A 19,424-nucleotide genomic window follows, 5' to 3' on the forward strand; every position below is an offset into this window, starting at 1 on the left:
AAAGAATGCATTTTCAAGTGCCCAAGCAATGTGCAGCTGGCATTCTTTACCTAGCAGACTATAATACATTGATGTTTCCTGTATGGTCAGAGGGATAATTCTGTGATGACACACGCTCTACCCCCTTTAAGAGGCACAACCCACAGGAGCCCACTGAAGACTCAGACAAATTCTGTTGATTTCAGTTTCACCTTGTTTACCAAATACTTGTGATCCCAAAACATCTACAGTCTAAAAGGCTCATTGATAAAGTAGGATGATTTGTGATCAGAACAGTGAGAACTCTGAAAGCAACATCCTCCTCCAGTAAAACCTGTGGGAAGCCTCAGCTTGAGAACTGAAGGACCAAGGGAAAACGATACAACCATCTTCACATGCTTGAACCACACTCCTGGGAAAACTAGAGTTCTGTGATGTCCCAGAAAATTAAGTTACAATGAATGCAGATGAGCTACAGAGAAACAAATTACAGCCCAAACTAAAAAGGGCCTTCTAAAACTTGTTTCTCCCATCTCCGAAAATAGTTAAGCAAAAAATGGACACTCCACTGTGTATGGATACCCAGGGATGTTACAGAAGAAACTTCTTATAGGCTAGGATGCCTGGTTAGATGCCCACTAAGAGTCTTCCAGTTCCAAGACCCTCTGGGCAACAGTTAAGGATTGCAAGACTCAATAAACTTTCCCAAGGACACCTGGATGGCTCAGCGGTTGAGTGTCTGCCTTTGGCTCAGGTCATGATCCTGGGATCAAGTCCCACATGAGCTCCCTGTGGGGAGCCTGCTTCTCCCTCTGCCTGTGTCTGCCCCTCTCTCTGTATCTTTCATGAAAAATAAACTTAAAAAAAAACCGGGGTCCCTGGGTGGCTCAGCGGTTTAGCACCTGCCTTTGGCCCAGGGCGTGATCCTGGAATCCCAGGATTGAGTCCCACATCAGGCTCCCTGCATGAAGCCTGCTTCTCCCTCTGCCTGTGTCTCTGCCTCTTTCTCTGTGCCTCTCATGAATAAATAAATAAAATCTTTAAAAAAAAAAAAAAAAAACTTCCCCAGAGCCAGCTGAAGTGAGCCCCTCCAATGCCAGACAGCATCCAAAGGACAAGGACCCTAATCCCAGCTGACACCCATAAATGTCTCCTGAGATGACAAGGCCCAGGAGTTTGCAGAAATAGACACATCTGCCTCCTTAACAGGGACTAAGCACATTTATGTCCATGTCTATGTACAGTTCAGGCCATGTGTCCATCCCTGCTTCTACCTCTAAGAGGACCCACTATGCACACCTACCACAGCTAAAGAGACCAAGACACCTGCAGGCCAAGGTTCATCATGGCACAATGTTTTCAAAACAAAAACTCTCTCTCAAAAAAAAAAAAAAAATCAGGAAAAGGACCCAGTGGGTGAAAGTGAACAGACTGTTTCTTTTACACACACACACACACACACACACACACACACACAGCATCCCAAGCATCCTTCTTTTCCCATCTTTCCCTCTCTCTTCTCAGAGGTGGAGAGAGTGATCTATTTATTTATTTTTTTAAGATTCTATTTATTTATTCATGAGAGACACACAGAGAGAGAGAGAGAGAGAGGCAGAGACATAGGTAGAGGGAGAAGCAGGCTCCATGCAGGGACCCGATGCAGGACCCAATCCCAGGACTCTGGGATCACACCCTGGGTGGAAGGCAGGCACTGAACTGCTGAGCCACCCAGGGATCTCAAGAGTGATCTATTTAGAGAGAGAAAAATAGGACACGGTATCCAAGACTGAGATAACACGCCCTATATACACTACATTCTTAAACTCTATTAAAAGAGAACAAGCATTTTAAAAGGGGGAGGATGATGGAGGTGGGGAGGCTGAATCTTCTACCATTTACTCACTTTTATAAAGTTGCATTTTTCAATCTACTTTAACAAGATATAGTAACAGTCTCCACTGAAATGAAACAGTGTTACAGCAACCCTTCACTAAAGTCTTTGTTTCCTCCATTAACTCTGGAAGAGTTCTTCTCCCTATTCATTCCATATTTTGTATGGATCTCCTGGTCCATCCATTTCCACAATGTCCCTTTCAAACCATTCACACACAGCCCTGCCTCCCCAGGGTGGACGGAAATGCCCTGCTCCGCGGGGTCTCACTAAATCCCAGAGGCTGGAAAAGAGTATCTTTTTAAGAACAATGAAAAGTTACACCAGGGCTGGTATACATCCAAGGGCTCCCGCCCAAGGTCACCGGACTCTCCCATCTTGACTACAGCAGAAACGGGCAGCTGCAGATAACAGAGTAGAACATGAACACAGCTCAGGTAACAGGTGCACATTGGCCAGAGCTGCCTTCTGGAAATATATGCCCCGAGCCAGAGGAGGTCTCCAACGCCCTACCCAGAGATCAGTGGGAGCTGGCTCCCACCTTGAGTCAGGGTAAAGTCTGAAGCACTTAAATATGGATTTATTTCTAATTTCCCAGGACTTCTGCCAGAACCCTTGGCAACAACGTGTTGCTCTCTGATACCCTCTCCTGAATCATGTCAACATTGCTTGCTGTTTTCCAAAGCTCAATTTTCTCGAGTCAGGTAACTTCACCCAGGTGCTCTGAAAATTACCTAAGCACTGAATTGTAAGCGATCCTTAAAAGTTGAGGCTCCTAATGGTACCACAAAGAGAACCGTTCAAATTACCCAACGATTGGCACAAGATCCTCCAGCAAAGGGAAGTAAGCCCAGAGGCCTGGACAATGGTTTTCTGACAGTGTTCTTCAGAAGCCACTGCAGTCTAGAGACATATGACGCGACTTCATCCCTCCATCTACTGTCACAAATGGAAGAAAACACACACACGTGACCTGATGTATTATACTAAGTTTTACATATTTGAGGTAAGCTGTGCTATCAGGGTAAAACCACGGTCATACAGAACTCAGAATAAAGCTTCTCCTGCCATCTCTACTTGGAAAGCATCCTGAGACTACAGAACTAGCTATTTTAAAAACTGTGATAGTTGTACCACTTAACTGGTGAATAGGGAGTCTCTCTATACTGTATAGCCAAAACAAAATCCAATCTCCCCCTTCTCTTTTTTTTTTTTTCTTTAAGATTTTATTCATTCATTCATGAGAGACATGGAGAGAGAAAAGCAGAGACACAGGCAGAGGGAGAAGCAGGCTCCATGCACGGAGCCTGATGTGGGACTCAATCCCAGGACTCCAGGATCAGGCCCTGGGCCGAAGGCAGACGCTCAACTGCAGAGCCACCCAGGTGTCCCTCCCCCTTCTATTTCTAATTTACGTTCATCAAAACAGCCTCACTGAAATTGCTGATTGGGTTTATACTATTTTGGATTCAACTATAATCTTGCAAAACAAACTCCTAAAATACCTCTACTTTATGGGCTCCCTGGAATATTAATGTGTTTTAAAAAGTAATACTGGTGGGGATCTCTGGGTGGCTCAGCGGTTTGGTGCCTGCCTTCGGCCCAGAGCATAATCCTGGAGTCCCAGGATCGAGTCCCATGGGAGTCCCATGCTCCTTGCATGGAGCCTGCTTCTTCCTCTGCCTGTGTCTCTTTCTCTCTCTCTCTCTCTCTCTCTCTCTCTCTGTCTCATGAATAAATGAATAACATAAAAATAAAAAAATAAAAAGTAATACTGGTTTAAAAAAACAAAACAAAAGGGCTGAACACCATTGGCCAAGGCTGATGTACCTGGAAGTAGCTGCAAAACACCAATTCCAGATCGGATATTTGTCTGAGAAATGACTGCCACAGGCTGAGCTGCTGAACCAAGTCAGACATCAGGGACAGGGACATCAGAAAAATGTTAAGCAGGCTAGCCATACAAAATAAACAGGGCCTAGTCTCGAAGACTATTTCCATATTTGAGAATATCTGAGATTTAAATTAATTCACAACTAAATGGATTAGATACTTAGAAAACTTTTAGGTAAGAGATATTCCCCCTTTGAATGTATTTTTAAAATAAACAGGTATTAGTAGAGTTTATATTTTCAATTAATGAAAGTACCACCACCAAGATATTTTGGATACACATTACCCAAAATAAGATCCTTAAACTTTTTTTTTTTTTTTTTTTAAGATTTACGTATTTATTCATGAGAGACACACACACACACAGAGAGGCAGAGACACAGGTAGAGGGAGAAGCAGGCTCCATGCAGGGAGCCCGACGTGGGACTCGATCCCAGGTCTCCAGGATCACGCCCTGGGCTGAAGGCAGCACTAAACCTCTGAGCCACCCGGGCTGCCCAATCCTTAAACCTTTCAATGCTTGTAACGTTAATTTACAATTATTCCACCCAAACCACCGGATTACGATGCTTAAACATTATAAATAGTCAAATAAAAAAAAAACACATTAAAGAGATTCTGGGTTAACTCTTCAAAAGGAAATAAATGAACAATGGATGAACTGTTTCAAAGAGAAGAGGTGAACACAACAAAGTGGTTCCCATCACATTTGCACTTCTCCCGCCTACTCAGTCTAGTAAGAAAGGCAGTCCTGCTTTTGGTCCATTTGATGGCGGGTGTGGAAGAATGCAGGTCTGGCAAAGAGGACACAATCCAAATATCAAAGTGGAACAGAAAAATACAAAGCTGAGGCCGGGATGAAGCTTCCACATGTTTCAGAGCCACTACTGGGAGAGAAGAAACCACATTCCTCTCCCCAAGGCCAACAACACCAGAAGTGTGAGTGGGAAGAGGTCACCGGCAACCTTGCTTCTTCCTGACAATACTGTTCTTTTAACCATTTGTCCCCCACAAAAAAAAGAAAAGAAAGAAAACGTCCAGGCACTAGCAAATGCTGTCAAAGATCTGGAGAGACTGGATTGCTCACATACTGCTGGAAGGACTATGGAGGGAGACAGCCACTTCTATGTTAAATGGGCAATTCTAAATCAAAGGTACCATTGCAACCCTTGGCATTTATCTGGCAGAAGTCTGTAACCTATCTCACTTTTATTCCTAATAACCCCAAAACAAAAACCACCCACAGGTCCATTACCAGGTGAGTGGACATCCATACCAGGGAATATTCCCCGGTGGGGGAAGGGGGCAGAAGGACGGCTACACACATCCTAGAGGAATGTCTGGAGAATTATCCCAAGTGAGAAAAAAAAAAAAAAAATCCCCAAAGGCATATAGTGTGTGATTACATTTACATAACATTTTTGAAGTAACAAAATTAAAGAAAACAAAGACTACATTAGCAGCTCGCGGGGGGTCAGGGAAGTAGGCACACTAGTTTGGCTCCAAAAGGCAGTACGAGGGCTCACTGTGGTGGGGAATTGTTCTGAGTATTCCAGGATCAATGGCAATATCCTGAATGTGATATTGCCTCTAATTTTGCAAGACAGGAGAAGCTGGGTAAAGAGTACAAAGGATCTCTGTATGACTTCTTACAACTGCAGGTAAATCTACAATCACCCAAAAATGAAAAATCTAATTAAAAAGATGCATAAATTAAGACACATTTTTAAGAGTCCAGGTAGTGCAAAAATGGAGTAAACATTCAACTAGCAAATCAGAAAATGGAATGAATCAAAGACAGAACCACTTCCTAATGGCATGCCCTGCAGACAAGAAAAAGAGAGAGAAAGGTATTACAGCAACAGATGACACGTGCCAGTGCATGGCCTTCTGTGGACCTGCCGCCACATACATAAAATGTATGGGGCCTGAGGACCGTATGTTAGGAGAGCACTCCTAAGGATGGACAGCCTGTTCTATCTTCCCTTTGTCCCAAGAGGCACCAGCTCAGGCCTGCTCCACCTTGGTTTCCTAACCTACAGTCATTAGGCTCTCTGGCCAAATAAGTTTGAGAAAGACGGCATGCTTAAGCTCATTCTCAGGAGTCAACAATGCCTATCGTTGTATTAGTGGCTCTGCGAAGCCATGCAGTGAAGACACTGGTTTATCTTTAACAGCCTGGTTGCCAAACATATGTGCCCACAGAATGCTCTTCCCCTGCATATCCTAGCATTTCTGATTTCATGTGACCAAAGCCTACCTGAGGAATTTGGGATCTGCTCAGTTGCACTCCATCCTGCTGAAAAGTGACATAAACTATAAATATTGTTCTTGGCCTTATGGTGACCTGAACACAACCCCTTAATAAAGGCAGCGGATACTCGGGCATCAGGAGTGGCATTTTCTGGGGGCACCTAGGTTGCTCAGGGGTTGAGAATCTGCCTTTGGCTCAAGTCCCGCATTGGGCTCTCCACAGGAAGCCTGCTTCTCCCTCTGCCTGTGTCTCTGCCTCTCTCTGTGTGTCTCTTAAATCTTAAAAAAAAAAAAAAAAATGGCATTCTCTGTGCCACGGAGAAAACAATGCAGGACCTCTCAGTTCCTCTTGCCTTATCACCTGTGTGCTGTTTATCATCTGCTGGGCATTGCACCAAGCAGTATTAAAACATATCCTAGCTCACGTTCAAAGCAATCATTTACAAATAGATACTGTTAGAATACCTGTTTCATTAGAGAAAGGAATGAAGGCTCAACAATGTTATACAGTGGCTCCAGGTGTGACTTCAAGGCCCTAGTACTCTACCTCGGAGCCTGTGACCGCCTCCCTAGAGACAGGAGGATAAAGTTCACCTACAGGTTATTAGAAACAGGTGGTGAGAAGAGACCTATTTACCCAGTCCCAGTTTCACCTGATATCTGGATTGCAAGAAAAGGCATTAACTCTATGCCTGGCCGTTCTCCACTCTGTACCTGCTCCAGCCCTGCTTCAGCTGGTTCTCTAACAGGTAATCCCCTCTGGCTTCCAGGTATTACTCCGTCCCCTGTTCTGCCCAGAACACATCTCTACTCTTCCCTCAGTGACTCCTACTCAGCCTCCAGAGTCAGCTTAGGGTTCCCTTCCTTCTAGAAGAACTCTTCCCTGGTATGCAAGCCTGAGTCTGAGGTCCCTGTGATGTGCTATGACAGCCCTCAGTCATCCTGCTCATGGCACCGCTCAAAGCACTGTCCCCACACATGTTTACCTGCCCCATGACAGGGTGAGCTCTGAATATATGAGGTCTTGTAGGTACTGCATGTGTGGCACACAGGACGAGCTCAGTAAGTCAGGAAATTATCTATAAAACAATCGATCAGCCACACAAACACAAGGATTCCTGATACTTCTAAGGTCCAAATCTTCCTGGTCATTGGGTGAAAGTGTGAACAACAAGCCAAAGGCTATTTTCTTTTTATTTTGGTAATAATGGTGAAGCTAGGGTGCCTGGGTGGCTCAGTCAATTAAGGGTCTGCCCTTGGCTCGGGTCATGATCTGGGGGTCCTGGTATCAACGCCATATCCGGCTTCCTGCTCAGCAGGAAGTCAGCTTCTCCCTCTCCCTCTGCTCCTCCACCGACTCGGACATGCACATGCACGCTCTCTGTTTCAAATACAATTTTTAAAAAATAAAAAATAATGCTGAGGCAGATCTGAGTTCAAACCCCAGCTGAGTCATGACTAGCTAAATGACCTTAGGCAACTTAGTGAGCCTCACCAAATCTGAACAGAGATAAATAGTGCCCACATCCTGGGATTGCTGTGGAACTGAATAAGCTAATGCACAATCGCTCAGCAGAGAGCCTAGCACTTGGTCAATGTTCAATAAGTATTAGTTATTATGACCATGAAAAGAAGGAAGATGAAGATAAAGCTTCTACCAAAGATAAACTACAAAGAGTATAAAGTCTCCAACTGTTAAAAAAGGGGAAGTAGGTAACGTATAACATGCATACTCACATACTCGCAGCCTTATAAGGAGGAAGACACTGAGAAAAGAAAATTCAAACAAGATATATTGAAGGTATTAAACCAACTCATTTATTACAAATGTTAGTGGACAGCCAAAGAAAGTCAGAAATGAACATTATCAAGAGATTTCCCTCCAGTGTTTTCATTTAAGTAATTGAATTTCTCTCAATTCAGAAACTCCAAAATCAACAATGTAAAGGTCAGTTTGTCATTGACCATCTTGGTCCAACTTGAATATTTCTATTAAGATTGTCAGACTCAGGGATCCCTGGGTGGCTCAGCGGTTTAGAGCCTGCCTTTGGCCCAGGGCGTGACCCTGGAGTCCTGGGATCGAGTCCCACATCGGGCTCCCTGCATGGAGCCTGCTTCTCCCTCTGCCCGTGTCTCTGCCTCTCTCTGTGTGTGTCTCTTGTGAATAAATAAATAAAATCTTAAAAAAAAAAAAAGATTGTCAGACTCTGAATATTTCGATTAATAACTCCTGTCCATGCATGTAAGGAACAGCCAAAACAAGTTTATGCCAAACGACCAGAAACTACTTAGGATCCAGATTTGGGGAGATAAATGCTTACAGGTACAATTCAAAGATGGGTACAATTTGGTTACAACCTTGACTCTAGCTTACGTTGAGATGAGCATGGGGTGGGGGTCTGGAAGGGTCCTTAACATTAAATTCTCAACATAACTATTTGTAAATGGTGCTAATTCTGTTATACTGAGCATTTAAATTCATCTTTGTAATTTTCAGTTTGTAAATTTTAATCATGGCATGGCCTCATTCTTAGCATGATGAATAGTATCCATACCAAGTAATACCATGCACCATGTCAGACTAAGGTAGCAAACACTACTTGACTACTACAACAGTTATAGAAAGGTGGATCCATGTACGTATTTACTTTAAATGTATAAAACAAAAAATGGCAGAAATAAAATGTCTTCTCTCTCCACTACCACCTCCCCAAAATACCACTATCCTATAACACTAAGTAAAATATACTCTAAAGAAATGTACTCTTTATTAAAGCAAAATAAATCAGAATGATGGCACCCATCATTTCTGCTACTGGTAACCCTAATTATGAAGGCTACAGGAACACACTTTGTTGCAGGGGCAAGGCCCCTCAATGAAGTCTTCCCAATTCAATTTCTCTGCCATCCTGACGTGTATGCATAGACCACAGAGAAAGAAGAGTCATCCATCAACAGCATAATCCTCACATCTACAGGGAAAGGCAGCCAGATATTCTAAAAGATTCTCAAGACAGATGTTATCAGAGAGACACTTGAGATTCTGTGGCAAATTCAACTGAAGAAACAGACTATTAAAAATATTCTAAAAAAAAAAAAAATTCTCTTTCAGGGTGCCTGGGTGGCTCAGTTGGATACGCATCTGCCTTCAGCTCAGGTCCACGATCTCATGGTTCTGGGATCGAGTCCCACATTGGGCTCCCTGCTCCACAGGGAGTCTCCTTGTCCTTCTCCCTCTCTCTCTGCCCCTCTCCCCTCCATGCTCACTCACTCACTTGTGCTCTCTCTCTCTCAAAAAAAAATGAAATCTTTTTAATAAATTCTCTTTCAATGACAGGTACTTGGGATTCATTTTAAAATACTCCAAGAAGGGGCAAAAAAAAACGTAAGGAGATCAACAATAGTGGTAAAACATGAAAAACTGTGGAAGCTGGATGAACACATACCAGGTTCAATATACTATCTCTACTTTTGCATAGGTCTGAAAATTTCCAATGATAAAAAGATAAATAAAATATTGTCTCCAACAAAACACACACAACATGTACTCTCCTAAGGCTCAATCTAGGTTTGCCACAACCTCAACCTAGAAGCCAATATAATACCAAAAAGGGTATTACACCTCCCTAAAACTGCAGTCTAGTCACTGGCAATGCCCTCCCCGACTCTGTGCCCAATGCAGTCCAATCCCTGGATCCCCACAGCTCTCCCACATGCTCGGGGGGGACCCTGAGTCCAATCTCAGCACTAGCAGGTACTGCCTCCACCAGGCATCTTCCTTCAAAACACCAAATGTCCCCACGACATGACAGGTGTCTTCTTCCCCTTGAGATGGACTCAGATATAACACCTGAGAACATTCAGTTACATAGTTAAATCAACATGAGATGAATTTTTTTAAACTCCTCCCAAAGTCCTCACAAATGAAATCATACAATCAGCCACAACAAAGACACCTATAAAGAAGCTCCACTTCACATCAAATTGAATAATTTGATAACAGGCTGTAGGAGATCATCTCAGCATGGGTGACTGTGACAATCTTTAAAAATACAATGTTTCAAACTTCCATCTGGAACGCGTAAATATCCTACCATTACCTTTCTGGGGGCAGATATTCCAGTTAATCCAGGACAAAATGGCCTCAGAACTTTCAAGCAAAATAAGAAACACAGCACTTGAGTTGCATGGAAATTAAGCAATCAAAACAAGGAAGGCGAAAAACACTTTCACTTCCAAGCCTTTTCAGAAACGAGAATACTTACCAGCACTTTGTTTTCAACTTTGTCTCCTTTAACTTCCAACTTTACTTTCTTCTTCACTGCAATTTTTATCTTTCTGCCAATAACATCCTTTATGCTTTCTGAAAGAAGGAAATAGTTTTCATTACATTCTCTCATTACTAAGAAAAAAGCATTAGGAAGGGGAGAACATTTGAAGGATTATTTTTGGTTGTTTTTATTATTATGGATTGTCTTTTTTTTTTTTTTAGCTCACTGTAACAAGCCTGATAGTGATCAGTCACCACATATTTAACGAACACCTACTAGGTGTGTTGTATTGTATGCTCAGAAGCGGAGGCAAATACACCAGTATGTGACAGAAGCCAATTCTTGCAGGGTGTGACATAATCTCGCTGGGCAAATGGATGCACACCCAAGGAAAAACACAAGTAACGTCAAGCAGCATCACAGAGTGCTGTGTTGTGTGCAGACTGTATGCACAGCAGGAATTCATAAAGTCCCCTGGCTGGTTACCTCTAGCCCCTAACAGCCTCTGTGTTCATCACAGGGGCATAGAAATGTCAGTATTTTTCTAGGACTGCCTAACGTGATAGTTAAGAAATATGGCAAAGAACCAGAAGCAGACTGGACAATGTAGCATCACAGCACAACACCCCAAAAAGTGGTCAAAGACAACAGGAAAAGAGGAATCAAGAAGGGGACACTTCAAAATTTGGATGGTGGCAGGAATGACTCCAGTGAGTATCCCAAATGGAACGGGTCCCAAATCAAACTCATTTCCTTCCCTACTCCTCTGGCCACTGATGATGAATCTTGTTTTCCAAATCAGATAGAAAGCCAGTCACCTGCTCTCTGAGAACTATCTCCTACTAAACAGCTCCCGACCCCTGGGCTTGACCCTGCATTCAAGGACTCAGAATCTCTCCCCAAGACAAGTCCATGACATCCCACCTATCAGCCCTCTGACCCCACCCTCATCAAAGGGACCCTCCAAAAAACACAGGTCTGATCACATCACTCTTGCTCTAGGAGTTGCTGTCATGTTGGAATAGACCCCAACCCTGCAGCACGCCACTCAAGGTCTTTCACATTTTTTCAGTTTAACTTCTCAGCACACATACTTAATAATCCAATCATCCCTACCATCTCCATCTTCCACACCCCTATGACAATCTTAAAAAAACAGGATTCTGTATGTCCTACTCTCTTTCCTGGGATGCCTTTTCTCATTCTCCTTCTGGCTATGTTCAACTTCAAAATATAGCAACCTCCTCTCTACTCCCAAAGCTCTATATTCTATATTATAATCATGTTGGCTTACTCATATATTCAACAAATACATGGACACAGGAATAAGCTCTGGGATTCCAAGTGTTCCATCAGGTCCTGGGATCCAGATGGCTCCTGCCTTTCAGAGGTGCTTACAATCTACAAGATACAGACGGATGCCTCTAGGCAAATCTGCACTCACCACTGTGAGACCATGGACAAGGAGACTCCTGAAGGGTTCAGGGAGTAGGGGACCCCTAAGCAGAATCTTGAAGGAGTAGGAAACAGACCACTGGTCCAAAGTGCAGTGTACACTACAATCCACTGAGGTGCAAGAAGGAAATAGAATTTTTATTTATATCTGCAATGGTATCCAGATTATGTTTTAAGTTATATGTGCTAAATGAAGTTTGTATATAGCTTAATAAGTAAATATGTTTATTAAGGGGTAATCAAGTATTCTTATTAGAAAACCCACCACAAAAGTTTAGAGCTGCCAAGTTAGGGAAGAGTGAAGAAGGAGAAGGAAGAGCATGGAAACAAGAGAAATGCAGCTCATGGGGGGACCAGCAACAGGTGGGATGTGTGGGCAGGAAAGCAGACCTCACTGTGCTGGGAGGTCTCTCTGCACCCCTGATCTTATCAGAGCTCCAAACAGATAAAGACTACTCCTCCCTCCCCTAAAAAAGGTATGTGGGAAAGAAGCCATCAGAAATAGACTTAAGAGTGGGGCCTGGGTGGCATCATGGGTTGAGCTCCCTGACTCTTGGTTTCGGCTCCGGTGGTGATCTCGGGGTGATGGAATCAGCCCCATGTCAGGCTTCCTGCTGGGTGTGGAGTCCGCTTGGGATTCTCTCTCCCTCTCTCTCTGCCCTTCCTGCTTGTGCTCTTTCTCTCTCTCTAGAATAAATAAGTAAATCTTTGGAGGGGGGAATAGACTTAAGGATGTATACACATGGAAAGGGACTGGAAAGTCATTTATCAAAAGGTGACAAGAGGCGATCTCAGAGAGGTAATATGACTGACCGTCTACTCATTCTTCTTAGCGTTTAAATTTTTTTTTAGAAAAAGTCTGTTTCTTTCACTATCTGAGAGATACACATGTTTTAAACATCCTCAGGAAAAAAATAAATAAACGTTCTCAGGAATTAGCTTAAGGGAATAAGTACACTGAGGCTTTCGCCTGGTTGCCTTTGAATCAATCTGAGGAGAACTCTGTGAGCACTTCAAATTAGAAAAAAAAAGCAGGTGCAGGAATGTTCCCTCCTAATTAGACCACTGAAAGGCCCAGAAAAAATCATACTGGGCATGTCACAGAAGCATGTGTCACTCGGTTGAAAGATATGTGAGCTGGGCTAGACTCAGTAAACACACAAATTCCATTTCTAGATAAGGATTAAATTCACTTTTAAAACATATCAAAGTATTTGAGAACCATCCACATAAACCAGATACCGAACTCCCATCCTCCCTTCTCTCTGGATTCTAAGTAACTATCTAAACTTTTCATCATCTGGCTCAAGGCCAACTAACTTAAAAATCTACCCACCTCTTTTCCTACCCTGATCCCCTGGCCCGGGCAGCCAGCCCTCCCCTAAGCTTTCTCAGGACTCCTGGAGACATCTGCAGAGACTCTGGGCATTAGTTTCCTCTTCCGGGTAGGCGCGCTGGGAAGATCTCAGCCTCCCAGAACCGGATGGGCCACTCACTCCAGCAAAAGCAGCTGATGCTTTATCTCAGGAGCCGACTCCACAGGTTTGGGGAGAGAAAAGAGGCCAGAGTGGGGGAAGGGGGGGAAAACTTCACATTGTAAATTTGGGTGAGAAGTTTGGGTTTTGGATTTCTTAATTCAATAAAAGCAGATGCTTTCATACAAACCTAGCAACAGCTTCTTCACATCAAGTGTCACCTGCTGAGTTAAATCACTTTTGGAAGAGCACACCCAGACTCCTCCCAAGTATTACCGCTAAGAGGAGAAACGGGCAAATTTCTCAAAGGCAAATCAATGGGCAAGCAGGGCTTCCTCTGTCAGCACCCTTCTGTGTAGTGTGCCAAGAATGGTACAGTAAGGAATACAGGTCCCGAGGGCTCAAAACACGCGCGCAGACACACATACCTTGCTAAAATACAACGTGCTACACACACACACACACACACACGCTGAAACGTTGGTTTTGAGAACACTCATCCCCACCTCATTTTAGGTTTGCCATTTTAACCCTCCACGTAATTAAGTTTAAACCCCAAGACACAAAATCCAGCCCAACCCCCCCCCCACACACACCCACGCACCAAAAAAGAAAAAAGAAAAAAAAAAGAAACCCTCAAGGGAGTCCAACAACGGGTCACCTTGCATAGGGGACCGCACACCGGGTCCCCGAGATTCGGGATGGGGAGAACGTGTAGGTTAACGATCATGAAGGGAGCGTGTCCCATTAACCCTCAGTCTCCCGGCCCAAGCGTGCGTCACCCGTGTAACCCCTGCGCTCCCGGCCGGCTGGGCCAAGCCACGCCTCGCCGGGCTCCGTCCGCCCTCCCGACCAGCCCCCCCCGCGGAGTCTCCGTGCGGGAGGAGCACCCCGAGGGCCACCCGGCGGGGGCGGGGGCGGGGGCGGGGGTGGCCGAGCAGGTGCAGGAGACCCCCCGCCGTCCGCTCGCCCCCACCCCGCCCCCGCCGGCCCTCCCCGGACTCCCCCGAGTTTGGGGCAGCCCGTCCGGGTGCTCCCGGCCTCCAGGACTCCCACGCCCGAGGCGGCCTGGCCCCTCCTCCGCCCGCCGCCCTACGGCCCCGGGCCCGGGCCCCGCCGCCCCCCACCCGGGCTCGGCTCCGCGGGCCGCGAGACGCCAGCAAAGTTGCCGGCGCCCCGCCCAGCACAGCCGCGACCTGAGGGGCGCCGCGACTTCGCGGGACCCGCCGGGAGGCGGAGGAGGGCAGGGGCGCGGGGAAGGGGCGAGGGGCGCGGGCGAGCCGGCGGCCGCGCGCCCTTACCTGTCAGCTCCCCGGGGACCTCGGAGCCCTCCTCGGTCATGGTGGCCCCGCAGGCGCGCGGGCAGGGCCGCTGCGGCTCCGACTCACGGCCCCCGCCCTCCCCCGGGATCCTCGATTCTCAGAGGCAGACGCAGGTAGCGCACGGGAGGCGGCAAGAAAGCGAGGGCGGGGAGACGATTCTGCCGCGCCCCCCGCCCGTGCAAAAAAAAAAAGAAAAAGAAAAAGAAAAAGAGTTGCCGATACGAGGTGGGTCCGCTGCGGCTGCGGCTGCGGCTGCGGCTGCGGCCGCCGCTACATGTCGCCCCCGCGCAGTTCCCGGCGGCGAAGCGAGACCCGCGGGATTCCGGGCTGCGGCTGCGGCTGCGGCTGCGGCTGCGGCTCCGGCTGCGGCTCCGGCTGCGGCTCCGGCCCCGGCCGCCGCCAGCTCCCGCCCAGCCCTGCCCCGCAGCGCACCTACGGCTCTAGGTGAAGGCGGAAGGCGCGCGGAGAGGGCGGGGAGAGCGCGGGCCGGCGGGGCAGGGTTTCCTCGCGCTCCAGCCGGGCTGGGGTTGGGCGGGGGCAGCCCCGGCCCTCCCCTCCCTCCCTCCCTCCCCTCCCCCTCCCGCTCCTCCGGCTCCGGCTCCTGCTCCTGCTCCTCCTGCGCCTCCTCCTCCGCCTCCTCCTGCGCTCCGCCTCACCTCGCGAGAGCCCGGCCTCGGCGCGGGAGGCCTCGGGCCTGGGACCCGGCGCGGGAGGGGGCTGCGCGGGCTGCGCGGGCGGTGGGCGGTGGGCTGTGGGCGCCCTCCTCGCAGCCTCCCTCCCCGGCCGCCCCGGGCCTGCGTCTGGGGAAGGAGCGAGGAGGGAGCGGGGGAGCGCGAGCCCGGAGCCATCTGCTGGCTGCGCGGGAGGCGAGCCGGGGGGCGCGGGCTTCCCGCTCGCGTCCCCCCCCCCCCGGGGCGACGGAGCCCGCGTCCCGGGCACTGCGGACGCGCGCAGATTCCGCGGACCCGTCTGCGCGGGAGCCGGACCTGCCTGGGACCCCTCTCCGCGCTTTCCTCTCTCGGCCCTGCCCGCGACGGGCTGACTTCTCATCAGCGTGATTAATTTTCTGTTTCTGGTGAGCAGGAGCTAGACGAGACCTGAAAACGCTGCCCGTATGGGGAGAGGACACTTTTTTCCTGTGCTGGCGGGAGCCCTGCCGCCGCCGGGCAAACGCCAGACCTGGGAATGCAGAGCGCGCTTCCGCCAAAGCTTTTCACTCGTGGTGGGGGGGGGGGGGGTCTCCTTTCACCCCGGGGCTTAGTCGGAGAGCGGAGCAGTGTTCACCGGAGCCCAAGTAAGGCTGCTGATAGGTCTGGTCCTACCTGGCCTAGATCCCTCGACTTCCCCCGACTCCACCCCCAGAGGGACAACTCCGCGGCCAGGAGCACTCGTGAGCTCTCCGACAGCGGCTCTCTTTCCTGGCAGCTGGGAAGGTCTCGGTCGAATCAGGTTCTGCTTTTAACGGACAGAAAGAAAGGAGGAAGGAAAGGGAATCCCCTGATTTTAAACCTACCGTCGACCTTGGATCCACAAGAGAAATCTTCAGCCTCCCCACCTGGCATTCCCATCAAGGCACCTCCCAGTGTGGTCCTTGCTACCCCTCTAACCTCTCCCACTCCCCACTCCTGCAACCTCTCTCAAGACTACTTGCCTTCCCCATCCCTTTAAGGCTATCTGATGCTTACCTGTGTTTTCAATCCAGTCCAGTGCACACCTTCTTTGTGAAGATTTTCAGGGGTTTTCCAGCCCTGTGAGTGATCCCTGTATTCGAACACCACCAGAATATATTGCCTGAAACACTCTGTAAGCGAACCGCGCAGCGCCTTCTTTCACTGCTGGTGTACTTGTATAGTTTTACTGTTAACCTTGCATTGTCCCCTGAGTCGGGGTTTGTCTGCCCAGCTAACTAGACTGGTTGACTTGAGGACCGGACTTTATCTCAGACTTTTAAACTTCCTCAACAGACTCGTTCAAAATACGTGTTCAATAAACATTTAACTGGTTGGATTTAAAGCTTATGGCCTCAGGCTCCCTGACGTTTGTCTCAAAAATTGGAACCTGCTGTAAATTAGACATTTCCTTTATGCCTTAAATATCTTTTATATGCAATAAATGGAAATTAACATCTCAAAACTATTCTCCATTCAACTGTGTGTGCGATAAAGAGGATTTTTCTGGCAAACACCAATAGAGTTTGAGAAATAGCCCTGAGGGGTTCCCTAGGTGGCTTGGTGGTTTAGCACCTGCCTTCCGCCTACAGCCTACAGCGTAATCCTGGAGTCCTGGGATCAAGTCCCCACATCAGGCTCTCTGCATGAATCCTGCTTCTCCCTCTGCCTGTGTCTCTGCCTCTGTATCTCTCGTGAATAAATAAATAAAATATTTTTTTAAAAAGAGAGAGAAATAGCCTTGAAGTTTCCAAACCATGCAGTAACTTGTGAAAATAAGGACAAAAGATTTTTCTTTTTCCTGTGGCCCAGGGTGATGGAAAGAATAAAGGAAAGGCTGTATGGCAGTCCTGTAACTCAGTGCTCCCTGGCATCTTGTAAAGGAAACTGGGATTTCGATAAAAGAATCCATTTTTCTCACTGCAGAAGAGCCTTGATTGGCTCCCACATCTTTGAAAAGTATGGATTCAAATGAATCTCCTATCTCCATACTCCAAAAGGACTGGCTGATTTTGAAGATCATTTACTTCTTGGGTGCAAATTTCAAGTACATTTCAGAGTAGCAAAGGGAGAATTCCAAGGAGCCCCGTTTATAATGCTGCATAACCCAGCCAGCAGTAAATGTCCCCCTGCACAGTACAGTCATGTGCAAGCTGAGAGAATGTGTTTCGAATTCTGAAGTACCTACTTATTGACAAAATCTACCCACCCCTCCAATGCTGCAAACTTTTCCTCAGCAAGACTGCTCTTTAACTTCCAGAATCTTAGAGCCATCCCTGCCTATACGTCTTAAGAGAGCAATTAAACCACTAAATGAAACTGATTGTTACTATAAATGAACTATAGCCTCATCTAAGTAAATATTTATATATAGCCATGTTTGAGCATTACCAACAGCCCTGAGAACCTAAAATCTATTAGAAAGAAAGAGAAATTGATTTTTCAGAGAATCCCTACTGCGCCTGAACACAGTTGCAAATGTAATATATGTGGAGCAACAAAATTATTTTAGAAAATTATATATAGACATATTTTTAGTTCATAGGCATACATTCATATCCATATAGTATATTTTGTAGTGCATTCTGGTGAGAAAGTACACTCTGAATTTAAAAATCTGCCAAAAAGGGATCCATGGGTGGCGCAGCGGTTTAGCACCTGCCTTTGGCCCAGGGTGCGATCCTGGAGACCCGGGGTCGAATCCCACGTCGGGCTCCCCGTGCATGGAGCCTGCTTCTCCATCTGCCTATGTCTCTGCCTCTCGCTCTCTCTGTGACTATCATAAATAAATTAAAAAAAAATTTTTTTTTAAATCTGCCAAAAATACTAATGTTTGTAATGATCTAACACACTATCGTTGGAACCATATCATATAATGATTAAACCCATAGAGACAAAACAAAAAAGAAATCATCAAGCTCAGGGGTAGTGGGAGGGGAGGAGAGTGGGGGGATGGGGTGACTGGGTGGCGGGCACTGAGGGGGGAACTTGACCGGATGAGCACAGGGTGTTATACTATATGTTGGCAAATCAAACTCCAATAAAAAAATAAACAAAAAAATATCATCAAGTTATCAAAAACAAAAACCATAAGCTTACTCAAGTCAGTTTCTGATCTTGCATACTACATTGAGAACCAGGGTTTTAAAACTGGAAGGTATTCAGATACATGGGAGCCAACAAAATTTCCATTTCCCAATCTTAGCAACTACCATTGGTGAGAGGCTTTCTTAAGGTGTATGTTTCTCAACAGGGTTAATGTAAACCTTTCTGGAAAAATATATGATGCAACACTAAGCTTGCAAATGCCTCCAGAAAAAAATTATTGTATCTCTGATTAGAAGACAGTGCGAGGTAAATAGCTATTAAAAAATATTCCTTTAAAGTATTTACAAATGGTATTATGTTGGGAAATCATAGGAATAAAGATGAAACGAGTACTCTTATTGATTTTTGTTGCAGCTAGATAGTGGGTACATGGGAACTCATTGTTCTTTCACATATGTTTGAAATTTTCAATAATAATAAGAACAAATCCTTCACAGGTAAGACTGAGCAAGAAGGAAAAGGTCAACTCAGCTCTTAATTTGGAAACTATCTATGTGAGTGTGCCATAATCAGATCTCACAGTTACACAATGGCTTTCTGTATTCAGAACACCTGAACACTCCCATAGACATCATATGGCCTCAATTCAAAGAAGCACTTTTGCTCATGTTAATATTAATGAAATCAGAATGCATTTTATAACTGGCAGAGGGAATTAACATCATGCTTTTCACCCCCCACACCCAACACAACTACAAGATCTGCTCTGGAATCAATGGTGCATCTAACAACTGATGACCTCTGACAGGTAAGAAATTATAATTCCTATATCTTTATCATAATGAGGAAATAAGTTCCTATTTGTGGAGTGACTTATCCAAATTCATAGAGTTTGTAAGTGCCAAAGATTGAATCTAGAGCTTGAGATTTGCAAGCCAAGCATTTTACTATGCCACTTTCCCAGGTTCTTGGTCTGTGGTCCATGGGAAGTCTTCAGATAGCCAGGGCTTGGCCCCACCTGCCCACAAGATGCTTCCTCTCTAGGAGGAAGATTAAGGTGGTCTTCGTTTGCCCTAAAATTATTCGAGTGCCAGCCACAGGGTAGGTGTGAATCCCTTGAATCTAGCCAAATTGAATACTTTTAGAAAATCATATAAGTAAATGCAAAA

At 46.3% G+C, this 19,424-nt stretch overlaps 1 protein-coding gene across 17 annotated transcripts in view; it reads right to left on the reverse strand.

Annotated features, from left to right (window-relative positions):
* Positions 1-15,846, reverse strand: part of CARMIL1 (capping protein regulator and myosin 1 linker 1) — a 314,309-nt gene extending 298,463 nt beyond the window's left edge. For 11 of the 17 annotated variants that reach the window (XR_011995658.1, XR_011995657.1, XR_011995656.1 and 8 more), the window contains exons 1-2: positions 15,196-15,846; positions 10,282-10,379 (exon numbers count right to left, since the gene is read on the reverse strand). Coding sequence is in view for 12 of the 17 variants with exons in the window: in XM_072728997.1 (XP_072585098.1) it covers positions 10,282-10,379; positions 15,196-15,589 (492 nt within the window). In the remaining 5 variants the exon portion in view is untranslated. Of the gene's footprint in view, positions 1-7,753; positions 7,783-10,281; positions 10,380-14,518; positions 14,962-15,195 lie in introns of those variants that run through there. The other 6 variants (XM_072729004.1, XM_072729002.1, XM_072729001.1 and 3 more) reach the window with 3 other exon arrangements.
* Between the last annotated feature and the right edge of the window lie 3,578 nt (positions 15,847-19,424).

This window comes from Vulpes vulpes, chromosome 12, assembly GCF_048418805.1.
Source record: "Vulpes vulpes isolate BD-2025 chromosome 12, VulVul3, whole genome shotgun sequence".
Taxonomy (NCBI): domain Eukaryota; kingdom Metazoa; phylum Chordata; class Mammalia; order Carnivora; family Canidae; genus Vulpes; species Vulpes vulpes.